At 39.8% G+C, this 13,676-nt stretch overlaps 1 protein-coding gene across 1 annotated transcript; it reads right to left on the bottom strand.

Moving 5' to 3' along the window:
• Window positions 1-11,052: 11,052 nt before the first annotated feature.
• Window positions 11,053-13,213, bottom strand: LOC131425610 (uncharacterized protein F54F2.9). Its single transcript, XM_058587635.1, has 4 exons — window positions 12,822-13,213; window positions 12,442-12,762; window positions 12,148-12,374; window positions 11,053-12,086 (listed from the first exon to the last, which is right to left on the bottom strand). Exons 1-4 carry the CDS (start codon window positions 12,972-12,974, stop codon window positions 11,144-11,146), a joined length of 1,644 nt encoding a protein of 547 aa, XP_058443618.1. The 5' UTR covers window positions 12,975-13,213; the 3' UTR covers window positions 11,053-11,143.
• Between the last annotated feature and the right edge of the window lie 463 nt (window positions 13,214-13,676).

Below are 13,676 nucleotides of genomic sequence, written 5' to 3'. Positions count from 1 at the left end.
GTTGTCAAAAATAACCATGCTTTCGAGATGGTTATTTTCCGACACTGAAAAAAAACTTGGAAAGAAAATTCTTATAATAATTCTTTAGTTGAAATTATTTCCAGTGAAAAATAAAACCAAATTACTTTCCGTCCGTCAAACTTTAAAATGGGCCGCACCTTTGTTAAATTTAGCTACTCGACACAAAATAACCACTCAAGTGTCAGATTTCAACTAAAATTAACCGCGAAATCAATCACAGACTTAACACGCAATTTCTTCACATTTAATCGATTTTTATCCATACCACAAAGCTATTAGTTTTCGAGTGAATATTCGAAGAACCACGAACCAAGAACATATACTCTGTCCGCCTTAATTTATATTTGTCCTGTATCAAACTATTGGCACTGAATTACCGGTAGCGACACCTAGCATTGAAAAATGAAATCAAGAAAAGAAGGGTTCTTTCGAAAATTTTCATATCGGCATACTTCTCTTGTAAAACGATTTCATATTTGCCCGTTCTTATAAGAGATTAAAAGGAGATGTAATTAAGATTTTTCCTGACGATTTGACAGCTCTTGCTGAAAGTATCATCTCTAAATGGTGCCAATCAGAAAGTGGAACATTCTGACATAAAATTTGATCAAAATCAGCCTCCAGTTGTCAGGTCGTTTTTTGTTAAAGATAATATAATTTATAAGACACACTGCTTAAGCATTAAGATACAGAGGGCTTCTTCTAATTTTAATTAACGAATTATTAGGTAATGGGTCGTAGTGATCGACTTTGGCAGATCCATTTTCAACTAGGTAGCTGCAGTGGCTGGTGGGTCGAATATTACACGAGAGTCATCCAGATGACGTTGGTACAATCGATGTTGGCCGCATCCTTCGGTCCGTGTGGGTCCACGGGAAACACCCCCGGGTGACAAAGACCAGGCGAGTGGCCCGCATGTTTGTCATCGACAGGTGCGGCCCTCTGTGAGCGATGACGGCGAATCTTATTAATCGACATCAAGATGCTGGAGTGACTAGGGCAAGAGGAACGAAACAATGAGTGACCGCAGAAAGATCGTGTTAGCTCCGATGAAGATGGTGGATAGATTAGGGATGGGAAGAATCGAACGAATATTAGGGTCAAACCTGCAGGTGAAGATTGTTCCTATTCTCGATGGAGCATCGTCAAGAGATAGGATCAGACTTTCTGAGAAAGATACAACAACAGATCACATTTGTACATTTGTTTTTCAGGTACTGTCTCCCTCTAGTACGCGGCGGGCAGATTCCCTCTCTCGGGCTATGCCGGTTAGATTTTTTGTCGATATTTTGCCAGTATTCTAACAAGAGTCGGTCAAAAACGCAACAACCATTTCTGGCGTAGAATTTTGCCTAGCGTTTATTAACGATTCTTTTCCACCCAGAATCTTGCCATAAAGAAAAAGGATGAGCTGTAGAAGAAATAAAAAAAGAAAGCACTAAATGTGCACGTTTATGGCTATTAAGATGTTATAGAGACAGGTCACGTAAAGAGGATCTCGGATGGCCAATACGGCACGAACTGGAACATACGGAGGTCTACCTCGGGCCCGAAGGGTATCGATTAGCTGGAGTCTGGCGTCATGATACTTGGAGTACGCTCAAATAATATTCTCGATGTCGTCGTAACCGTCACCGCAAACACAGTTTACTACACGATGAAGATGCGGTTTGACCAATTTAACAGCACACTTCATTTCAACTTATATCTATAATAATTATAATACCGACACGAATTCAAGGTTTTAAATTTCATATTAAGAGTCATTTGAAGTTTACCGAATTAGCATGGTTGTTAATGCCCCGTTTACACTTCTGCTGGCTGCCAGCATGCTGGTGTCAGTGTACTGCCCTCTTAGAAAAAAACGATCAACTGTGGTCCGATCAGTGTTGGTGATTGCCGAAAATTTGACAGAAGCTGCTATATTGCTATCTATATTGTATACAACATTTTCAATCCGGTAGAAGATGCTACAAGAACTCGAGTCTCTCAATGCATGAACCGCGAGAGAATTTTTCTACATTCCTTCGCTCCACTTCATACTCTGAGTATTTCACGGCCCTTAAAAAAAAATTACAGTCTGATAATGATCGTTGCTGTGTGGAATTTCCCAAGAGAGAATCGCAAGTTGACAATTATCGCAGAAAATCGAGTCGATGATTCAACTTGATGATTCTCATACTATGTTGCAATATTTCAAAACCCTTGTGTGGAGCATTACAGACATTTTCATAGACACAACTTATACAAAGATTATATGCACATAGTTAGAATAAGTGGCAATAGTAAAATGATTCTATCGCAATTATCAACTGCCTGTATAGAATCGGATCGCGAAACGAGAATAAGGGACCGTTTGTTGCTTCAGAGAAGATCCCCACAGCAGCGTGCTAACCTTTGATTCTCAGAAATGTCATCGAGAGAAATTCGCTCTCGCACTGGTGTCGATTCTATGTTAAATAAGCCATGCCGGGTTTTTGTTGTTGCGATGATTTCCAACTCTCTTTGATGGCACTGATTCAATCGTTGAAGAGTTGCCAGTGAACGTTCTTTGATACGATAAAAACCATCCTTGGGTCCAATGATCCAAAGTATTAGACCAACGAAGGACCACCGTTGAACGTTTTTTTCCTAAGAGGGCAGTACACTGACACCAGCATGCTGGCAGCCAGAAGTGTAAACGGGGCATAAAACAAATAACAGAAAGATCTTACAGTGGCCGGGGTCCCAGTTTGATGAATTTTCTCTCCGAGTGACTCTAACTACAACAGTAAAGTCCCTGTAACACTACAATACCGAAAAAATGAACATGTTTACAAGTTTTGCGCAAAAGATTCCTGATCCGCGAATTGAAAGGTATCATACTTATTCAATATTTCATTCAAATTCAGAGAGTCGCGGAGTGTAATGCAGCATTGTTACTAATATGAAAACAAACTTTGTCATAGTGACGGCGCATATAGCCACTAGACGTTTACTGTTTCGGTTCAACTAACGGGTGGCAACTAGAATTTTGAATTTTTTTCGAGGCCTGTATGCTCAACAACAAACGAGCTCAGAAAGAACTAATACCGTTTTCGTTTATTGATCAGAGCAGCCCGAAAGCTGACCCAGAGTCGCCCAAACAACGTTTGATATGTTTGTTTTAGCAACCTGAGGTCGCTCTAGATCGGACTCCAATCGCGTAGTTTCGCTCTGAAAATTTTCTCGGGTCGCACCACGCATCCAGCCGAGTTTGTTTATTTTTTCTTTTTTTCATGAGTTGTTGTTTAGGGCGCGTACCACGTGTTCGTTTTACTCGGAGTCAGAGTAGCCCGCGTCTAGGTTCAAAAACGAAAAAGGTATAAGAGTGTGTATGTGTTAGCTCTCTTTCTCCTCTTTCTGCTAGTATTTTCTGTTTTGTTCATGCTTGCTCAGTTTTGCTCAAAATGCCGTCGAAACAAGAAGTATTTCACGAGCGCATTGTACAGTTCTACGAACTGCACAGAAATCTCGGCAAATAGTATACGGTACAACATTTTGAAGGCCAAAATGTTGCGGCTTCGACAGTTTACAATATCCTAAGATGCCCAATAACTGCTCGTAAGGAAGGTAGTGGAAAACCAGCCAAAATTATGGACGCAAAAGGACTTCGTTCTCTTTCTCGTGCCTTCAACAACAAGGATTCGCTGAGGCAAAGGGATGCCGCAAAAAAGTTCAACTGTTCTCACCAGTAGGTACATCTGCAAAACATTGAAAAGACTCGGAATAAAGTACCGAAAGAAGACACGAGCCTCGGGATATACTGACGCACAGATTTCAACGGTGAATTCCCAATACCGCTGGTTGATTGAAAATTTTTCCGGAAAAAGTTTTGTTTTGGACGACGAAAGTTACTTTCCTCTTTCGAAGACGCAGATTCCCGGAAACGATCGATAATATTCAACGGATAGTTCTACCAAATACAAATTATAATACGGAATACTTCGACAAATTCTCAAGGACACATTTTGCATCGTGCGGTACACTGTCATGATACACTGTCAAAGTGATAATGTACTTTATTGAATTTTCTATGAAACTGGCATCTCTGATGACCGCAAATAGATTCACCATAGAAATTTTATTTCTACCATTTATTTTTTCAAGCTGCAGGAACTCCAGGGCCAAAAAGCATTCATTTAAAATGAAATAACCTAGTTTCGTAAAAGGTCCACAGAAAGGAAAGTCAGCGTGGAAAAATAAAACTTATTACAAGTACTGGAATCGATCAAAAATATGAATCAGGTTCGTAGTCGTAAACCTTCTCCCTACTGCCAAATCAAAACCTCTTAGTGACACACTAAAACCATCGAAGTGACTTACAGTCCGGACCACGCGCATGTCTAAGGGGACCAAAATCGCAACCTGCTGTACGACAACCCCACGAAGCAACGAGCAGAATGTTACAGATCTGCTACTGACGTTCCACCCGAATTCGGCAAAGGAAGTCGAAACAGACACCGTTATCGCTACGAGTGATCTACCTTCGTTCATTCCAGACGGACAGTTCAGCGATTATCGACTGTCACCAAGGGGAGAGTCGCTTAACACAAACTATATTATGCTTCTAAAAAAACACGTGATATACTGTGAGTCTAATGGCGTTTTCGTTTTTAATTTGCACTACACCGGTGCAGTGCTACACTGAGGCATGAATAAACGAACAAAAATGACGAAAACATAAACAGTAACCATTGACTACAATAAACGATTCCATTGCACGGAGCTACACCAAACTTTTGATGAGTGCTACACCAGTGGTATCGGGGAAGAAAAAGTGTAGCACTGGTGTAGTGCAATTGGTAAAAACGAACGGTTTCAGTGCAGCTTTCGCTACACCAGTGTAGTGCAATTTAAAAACGAAAACGACATAAGTATGCCACTCTGTGACCCAAGAAACAGTTACTTGTCAAAACTGAGCCCATTGTGTGCCGCAACTGTGCAACTGTCTGAAAACAAAAGTGCCAACATTGATAAATGTACCAACGCATTGTGTTAATGTGTGATTGGTACATTGTTCTAAGCGTCTTCCCCTTGACTGTCACCCAGAATTCGCCGGCCGACCGAAAAGCAGTATACATACACACTCACACACGAACAAAATTGCGAGTAGAGTTGTAATAAAGAAATGATTGCTGTAGACCATGTTTGGGTTTGATTGGTGTCATAGTGTCCTTGAGCCTCCGAATCTCACGCTTGAGCTTGCCAGTGACAAGAGATCTTTGGAGCCACCCCAGACGGTCCCCGTGGCTCTGGTCAGGGATTAGGGGCAATCGCTGATTCGCTAAGTAACAAGCTTTATAGGTGTTACAGAGCAGGTGAATGGATTTTGAGCTCAACTGTCAGATGACTAGAGAGGAAAAACTTGTTTGGGCTTATCTATTGTACAAATATACCATATCTATTGTCTATATAGAATTGTCGAATGTGCTTCCTGAAAACCTTGCTGTTTATTCAATTCTGGGAACCAGAGCTCAGTGCAAGTATTCAGTTTGATTATTTATATTTACAGATGTTCAACAAACGTATGATATGAGACTATCTATCCTTGTACTAAAAGGAAAATGACGGGCGAGTTAAGTATTCAAATTGTATGTGGTATGTAAAGTATCGTGGAGTCACAAATTTGATGCCCATCGCAATAATTTCTCAGAGATCCCTGCATTTCTCCGATTTTTATGAACACAGATTCAAATAAATGACACACTATCGCTATAAGCTGGTAGCTTATGCGTAAATGTTTGCGAGATAAGTCGATCGATTTTTTCCAAATTGATTCCGAAACGGTTGTTGAATCTGATTTGAAATCTTCATAGAAATCACAATGAGTCCCGAAACTACTTTCAAATGATTTAACAGAGTATATTTCTATAAACAGACCTCCAATACTAGGTTCATAAAAGTTTAGAATTTCTTCATAAAAGTTATTGATTGCTTGCTTTGCCATGGACTAATATCAAGTTTATATGACGCTTCCTCATATCATATTTCGAAAAACCACTGAAAGGGGTATATCCCTACAATAAAAACATGTTAGCATAACTTGAGACAGTCAAGTTGCCAGTTTAGAACATTTTCGTTTGCTCTCCTTTGTCAAAGCTGAATGGAAGAATACGCTAGGCTAACTTGTTAATTCGCTAAACCAAACATTGGCGGTACGTTTGTATGGGACTTAGGGGTATTATTATTTGTATTTGGTTCTACTGTACATCCGAACATAAAATATTAGTTTAAACATAAGTTTGAACAGAAAGTGATGCTGTACATTGCCATCACCGAGAAAGGTATTTCTAAGCCATGGTTCAAGCCCTCTGGTTTGGCAATCAATCAAGATGTGTACCAGAATGAATGTTTGTAGAAAGTTTTGATCCCGTTTTTTTAAAAACATCATGTTGATGGACAATACGTGTTTTGGCCGGATAAAGCGTCATCGCATTACGCAAAAAAAACACAATCGTTCCTGAATACCCATTCAATCCCATTTGCACCCAAAAACCACATCCCGACAAATCTGCCTCAGTGTCGCCCAATCGAAGATTTCTTCGGGGCTTTGAGCTCCTTGGTGTACAAAAATAACTGGAGAGCCACGAATTGCTAACAGTTGATCGGTAGAATCAAGAGATGCATTCGCAAAGTTGACATGAAGGCCGCAACGAACATCCGATTACGGACCGTTTTCAAATGTTCACTAATTTTTTTTCAACAATGAACAATGTATCTTTAATTTCAATACATCAGATCTTCTCCAAGTATGTTTGTTCTTTTTTTGACAGCTTGAGGAAGAAATTCCAAAATTTTAGTTGCCACCCGTTAATCAACGATTTGAGTGGCAATATGATAGGTGATCAATATTCAATGGCCCTTATTACCGTTCTCACTTCCACTTTCATATTCATTTCACTTACATGTCACTTCACTTGATTTTCCCTATTACCAGTATCACGCATAGTGTAGTGATCACTGTAGTGGAAAAAAATTCATTTTTTCAACTAAATGTTGATGGCGTGATGCTCATAATGACATCAAGTTCATCTAAATAATTACATTTGTCTTTGAAGCGACTTCCTTGATAAGGACCTAAATTCACTTCACTTGGTTTTCACCGTGTAGTGATACCGGTAATAAGGGCCAATATAATGTTCACTATGCACTTCATTTTCTTCATTTACAAGTTGTGGCATTCTTTTTGTTTTGTTTTTTATTCCTTCCATAGAAAATGTATGGTGCAAAAACGATGTTTAATAGCTAAAGATGCTAAGGGGAAATGGCGGCAACTGCTCACTAGTAATTGGTTTTAAAGCAATTTTTTGCAAATTAAAGTGCCACCTTGCTCATTTCTGGTTTTATGATTGCATTGCACGATTCTCGTGAATTTTAAATCCAGTGGGGTACCTAAGAAAATATGCGCCTGGGGCAAAAAAAGATTCGATCATCCCTAATCGTAGGTATAGTGAGCAAAAAAGGCTCAACTCCATCTAACAGATCGGCTGAAAAGTTCGTATCGTTTCTATGAGAGGGCGCCACTAGAATTAAATCCATACCATTTTCAGTTAGTACCAACCTTCAAAAGATACGTGTATAAAATTGACAGCTGTCTGATTATTAGTTTGTGAGATATAGCAATTTGAGTGAAGCTACTTTTGTTATTGTGAAAAAAATGGAAAAAAAGGAATTTCGTGTGTTGATGAAACACTACTTTTTGATGAAAAAAAGTGCCGCCGATACCAAAAAATGGCTTGATGAGTGTTATCCAGACTCTGCACCGGGCGAAGCAACAATTCGTAAGTGGTTTGCAAAATTTCGTACTGGTCCTATGAGCACCGAAGACGATGAACGCAGTGGACGTCCAAAAGAGGCTGTTACCGATGAAAACGTGAAAAAAATCCACAAAATGATTTTCAATGACCGTAAAGTGAAGTTGATCGAGATAGCTGACACCCTAAAGATATCAAAGGAACGTGTTGGACATATTATTCACGAATATTTGGATATGAGAAAGCTTTGTGCAAAATGGCTGCCGCGTGAGCTCACAATCACAATGTCACAAGTCGATGAAAACCATGTTGAAATTGAACGAATTGGGCTTCGAATTGCTCCCTCATCCACCGTATTCTCCAGATTTGGCCCCCAGTGACTTTTTCCTGTTCTCAGACCTCAAGAGAATGCTCGCTGGTAAAAAACTTAGAAGCAATGAAGAGGTAATCGCTGAAACTGAGGCCTATTTTGAGGCAAAGGACAAATCGTACTACAAAAATGGTATCGAAAAGTTGGAAGATCGCTATAATCGCTGTATCGCCTCTGATGGCAATTATGTTGAATAATAAAAACGAATTTTGGCAAAAAATGTCTGTTTCTATTAAACGATACGAAATTTTCAGCCGAACTGTTATGAAGGGATCGATTCGACGGGCAAAATAAAATGTCACAGTTCACAAGCAAAAATTTATATAAACGAAAAAGAAGAAACGAAAGAAATGTGAATTAAAAAACTATGGTCTTAAATAGACTTCTGTGAATTTAGAAATTTTCAAAGACTAAAACATAATCAGCAGACTTGTGCAGGGTTGTTACGAAAAATTTCAAAATCAAAACGCGAATCCGCGCGAAGTCAAAAACTAAAACGCGATAAATAAGTTCGCATACAACACGTCACTTCAAGAAATCCCATGAAAATGATTGCATTTTTATTCTACAGCTTTTTCGATGCTTAGTTAATAATAAAAAAATAAAAATGCTTACAATTGTGATATTGAAAGAAATTAAACAGATTTCAGCGAAAACATTTTTTCTGCTTCAACATCTTGCTCGGCCAGCATTTCCTTCTTGGTAAGAAGAATTTTAAGGTAGACCACATCAGGATGATCTGATTAACTCTTAACTTGACTTTTTACTTTCAGTTTCAATTATAATAGAGCCTTCTCCTGTTGTCAGATTTCACTCTGAATGTCTTTCTTTGCCTCCTCATCTTTTGCTCTTTTATTTGGATCAGGGAAAAGCCCACTGGAATTAGTATCTGTCAAACTTGTTCTCCAGCAGGCATAAAACCTCCTCATCTTTTGCATTAATAGATTAAAATCATCCAAATGATACAGTTCCTTAAATCTAGTGCTTCTATAGTAACTAAATCTAATGAGACAGTAACATAAGAAACGATTTCTTGATAACATTACGTGATAAATGAAAGTCGAAAGAATTGAAACATTTTTTAAATATGCGGCACATGCTAACAATGTGCTCGTCATATCCATAATTAGTTCCAACATAGGGAATCCGAAGAAAAAAATAGGATCGAAGATTACGGCATCGAATGACAAATTGTAACAATTGCAATTACCCGGAGCAATCGATCTGCGACGGAAGTAGGTCTGGCACAAAACTAGCCTTACAAACATCTCGATGGACAAATAATAAATCGAGACCAATCAGTTTGCAGCGGTCATGGTAACTCGGTAAGTTTAAAGGATATCTCCATAGAAGACGACGGAGAGCTAATCGGACAAATTTGCGTTGAATCGCTTCAATGCGTTGGATATCGTTTTGGTAATAAGGTGACCAGATAACCGCAGCATATTCCAGTTGAGTGAACTAAAGCGCAATACGGAGCTTACAAGCAATGTACATCAGAGATTTTTTTTAGTAACGCGAATAATTAATCCTAATAGCTTAGAGGCTTAGAGTATAGTAAGCTCTGTGTGCTCTTTAAAATTTAACTTTAATTCCAGAAGAACACCCAGGTCCTTAACAAACGAAGCGCGTGAAATATTATAGTCGAACTTGAATACAGACTTGAAATATGAAATATGAAAGTCATCGGTAAACGATAGTTTCATACACTTGATCGAAAAATTTAGATCGTTGGAATACAATAAAATTAATAACTGTCCAAGGTGACTTCCTTGAGGAACTCCAGAGGTAACAGCAAATGGCGAGGTTGTACAGGCTCCTATTTTCAATATCATTCCATGGCCAGTTAGATATGATCAAAGCCAATTCAAAAATAATCCGTTTAATCCCAGTCTACTTAACTTGGAGATCGTTTGTGATGATTGATTTTGTCGAACGAAACAGCGAAATCGGTGTATATAGAATCTACTTGTAGTCGTGTTTGTAAAGAACGTATGATGAAGGAAGTGTAGGTTACTAAATTTGGGGAAGTTGAAGGCTTTGGCATGCATCCAAACTGAGTCTCTGATATGTAGTCAGAGCAACTATGTGTTATAATATCCAGAACTATAATTTCAAACAGCTTCGATACAGCGCACAAAGCAACAATTCCAAGGTAGTTGGATACTATACCCTTGTTCACATAAGTTTTTTTTCCATATTTCAGGAAAAATTTAGGACGCAAAGACCAATTGAAAATGTTGGATAGTGAAACTAACAAACTATTAGCTTATTACCACGGATGGAATCCCAGAACTTCTTCGTTTCTTTTATTGTCAGACTTCGCTTCGTAGGCATGTCGTGTAAATTTTGCTTTAGGAATGCGATTTTTATCATACACAAAATTTGTTACCATATTATTGAAATCGCATTCCATTTATTACGTTCTTTGCATTATTGAATGTATTATCACTGAGACGATATCTTCCATCTGACATCAATATCCTTGAGTGCAAAATGTTGAAATAGCAACTTGTATCACTCGAGATCGAAAAGCATAAAATCAAAATTTTGTCCACTGAAGAAAACATTGGCTAGAACCGACTTCTAGTAAATTTTAGTTTTATCAAGGTTTTCACCCATCTTGGCCATCTTGACCAATTTGCTGAAACGTTCGCCCATCTTTAATTTTTTTAGAGTTTCATAAAACACACAAACTTCAAAAATTTGCAAAGAATTTTGCGGAATGAAGTTTTTTGAAATTCGCGCGAAATCCGCGCCATAGCATTAAAATCTTAGCAGAAACCGCGCCAAATCCGCGCGACCGTAACAACCCTGGTTGTATGCAATTTTTTATGCAAGTCAAATTTTCGGGCTTGAAGAAAACAAAAAAAAACACAGCCAAAATTATTTGTGCATTATTTAATTCGAAATCACCCATATGCGATACCAATTATAACTTAAACGCGATAGCAACAGCAACAGTTCACGGGTTCAACTACATTTCCTCCGTACCACTCTCGCCATCGGAATCCTCGTAACTGTAATATTCAATGGCTTTTTTTCGCTCCCGACGCTTATTTTTAGCCTTTCCGCCTGTTGCCGCCTTGCAATTGTCAGTTGTGCTAGCATCTTCATCGTTGCCTACTAGGATGTCCTGTTCACACTCTGTTCGGTTTTTGTTTACCTTAGGTTTGAGGTCAGCAGTTTCATTACTACGTTCGTCCACCGAACATTCCTCTACCTGAGCGTCTACCGGTTCCTTTTCCTTTTCCTTCTGCTTTTTGACCAATTCCACCAGATACTTGTATCGTGCCATACACTCCTCCTTCGTTTTGCCGGGCACACTGTTAGCAATCTTCTGCCAACGATCGACCGAAGCACTTTTCGGATACTTCTGGATGGCAGTCTCCAAAGCCGCCTGCTGGGTCTGGCTCCAGTTGGTCGTTATCTCAGCTTCATCCAGGTCCGGTTCAGTCTTTTTCGTTTTTACCTTCTGTTTGCCAGCCTCCTGAACAATTGCCTCCGCCACACTCTCGGTCTGTCCGGCTACCTTATATCCACTTTCCTTCATTTTAGCTGCCATGTAGGTTACCTCCGTGACCGACCGACCCATCATCTCCGCTATGATCTCCCACCGGTCGGTCGTTCCGCCGGGATACTTTTTCACCAGACGTACCAACTCGGCAAGATCATCCTCGGTCCACAGGCCACCACTGGCCGCGGGTTTGACGGCAGCTGCCGCTCGATTTTTCGCATCGTTTTCCGCTTTCTGTTGTTTTTCTTTCTGACTGATTATGCTCTGACTGTATCCGGCCAGTTCTTCGTCCGTTCGTTCCGGTGCAACGAATTTCCTATTCCGTCGACGGAGTTTATTATTTTCCTTCTCGCGAGCACGTTCCTCTTCCAGTTTTCGCTGGAGTTCCTCCTCTTCCTTTTCTCTGTGAAACAAATCTCGGTGAAATTAGAGCTATTGAAATAATTAAATCCTCAAACACCTACTTCAACTTGCGCTCTTCCTCCAGCCGTTTCTGTTCAGCATAGAAATGCATGGCCGATTTTACCGCTCCGGGCATTCCGATTACCGTTCGCCAAATACCCAACGGAATCTGGAACGGAAGCAGATTCCATATGCTCGGTGTCGGAATTTGTTTCAATATCATGTCGATATCGACATTCGTTTTGTTCCGTTTTTGCCATTTCTTCAACTTGCTTCCCAAAATTTGTTCCTAAAATTAAGAAAATTTGTTTTTTTTTTACCATGAAAATTAACTTTCATTGCATCCCCCGACTTACAGCAGTGTACTTCTTTTCCGCATAAGCTGCCCATGCAATGAAATACTGCATTACGGTTGCCACGATCAGCAGGATAGCGGCACCTTCCGCCAGTCCAACCTTCCGCACGCGCCGATAGTAATACAGTGCCGACTTCCAGTTCGGTAGTCCATCCTTCAGTACTCGATCGTACTTTTCCCTTTTGCCCGGATCCTTCAAAACCTCGTAAACGGACACCAAATTTCGAAACTTAATATTGGCATCTTCGGCGTCGTTCTTGTCCGGATGAAGCACCACCGAAAGTGTTCGGAATGCACGTTTTATCTCTTGATTAGTTGCATTCTAAAACAAACATTTTGTTAGGAAAAGTATTTTCACGACAACCAAAATTCAAACCGCACCTGATTGATCTGCATCATGGTGTAAAAGTTCTCGTTGACCTCTTCGACCAGATCAAACACTTCCATATCGTCCGCTCCCCAGCCATGTGCCGAAGAACAACGGAGAATTCCTGCCGCAATCAGCACAAAAGTGACCAAGTGGCTTGCAGCCATTTTCAGTGTTCTTGAAAAACGTTTTCCGTGAATTGTTTCGTTTCACTACTTCGCACACCACAACACTAACGGAACCGACGGAACGGATCTAACCTAAATTGTCATGATCGTTTCAGAGAACAGCTTCAATCACGGAATTAATGGGAAATATGTTTCGAACTAGGGCAGCAAAAATTCCAAACGCTGACCGAAACAGGACGTGGACGTTTGCCAGCGCAACATAACTGTCAAAACTGACGTTGGTTTGTTTATGTGTCACTGGATAATGAGCACACGAGAGTAGTTTCTCCACACGAGCGAGAAGGTGGAGAATTTATGCCATCAAGCTCTCTGTTGTTGTTCGAAAAGTATGGCCCGCTCTCTCGGCTGAATTTTGCGCCTCTCTGCAGAAAGAAAAAATTACCGCGTGAGCGACTTTTCGAGCAGTTTCCAACTGAAAACTTTCAATCGAGCAGCAAATGTTTCCCAGTAAGAAGTCCAGCAAATACGTTTCAAACCACTCTCACATATGACTTTCGACTGATTTTCAAAGAAGAGCGAAACTAGGATTGACAGCAAATGAAAAAAATAACATCGATGCATGGTTCGACTTTGGTTTCAATTCCTATTTGGAAATTATCGTATATTCTCAGATCAATTTTTGATAATTTCTTTTCCTTCGTCATCACTCCACTGACGTGACTGAAAAAAAGACGAACAATA

This window comes from Malaya genurostris, chromosome 1 (genome assembly GCF_030247185.1).
Source record: "Malaya genurostris strain Urasoe2022 chromosome 1, Malgen_1.1, whole genome shotgun sequence".
NCBI lineage: Eukaryota > Metazoa > Arthropoda > Insecta > Diptera > Culicidae > Malaya > Malaya genurostris.
Note: the sequence above shows the minus strand (reverse complement) of the source record. Positions and strands in the feature narration are given on the sequence as shown.

Coding starts and splice junctions, on each gene's coding strand:
- LOC131425610 (XM_058587635.1), bottom strand. CDS start 12,974: ATGGCTGCAAGCCACTTGGTCACTTTTGTGCTGATTGCGGCAGGAATT. Junction 12,763..12,821: donor CCATGATGCAGATCAATCAG/GTGCGGTTTGAA, acceptor TGTTTGTTTTAG/AATGCAACTAATCAAGAGAT. Junction 12,375..12,441: donor CGGAAAAGAAGTACACTGCT/GTAAGTCGGGGG, acceptor TCTTAATTTTAG/GAACAAATTTTGGGAAGCAA.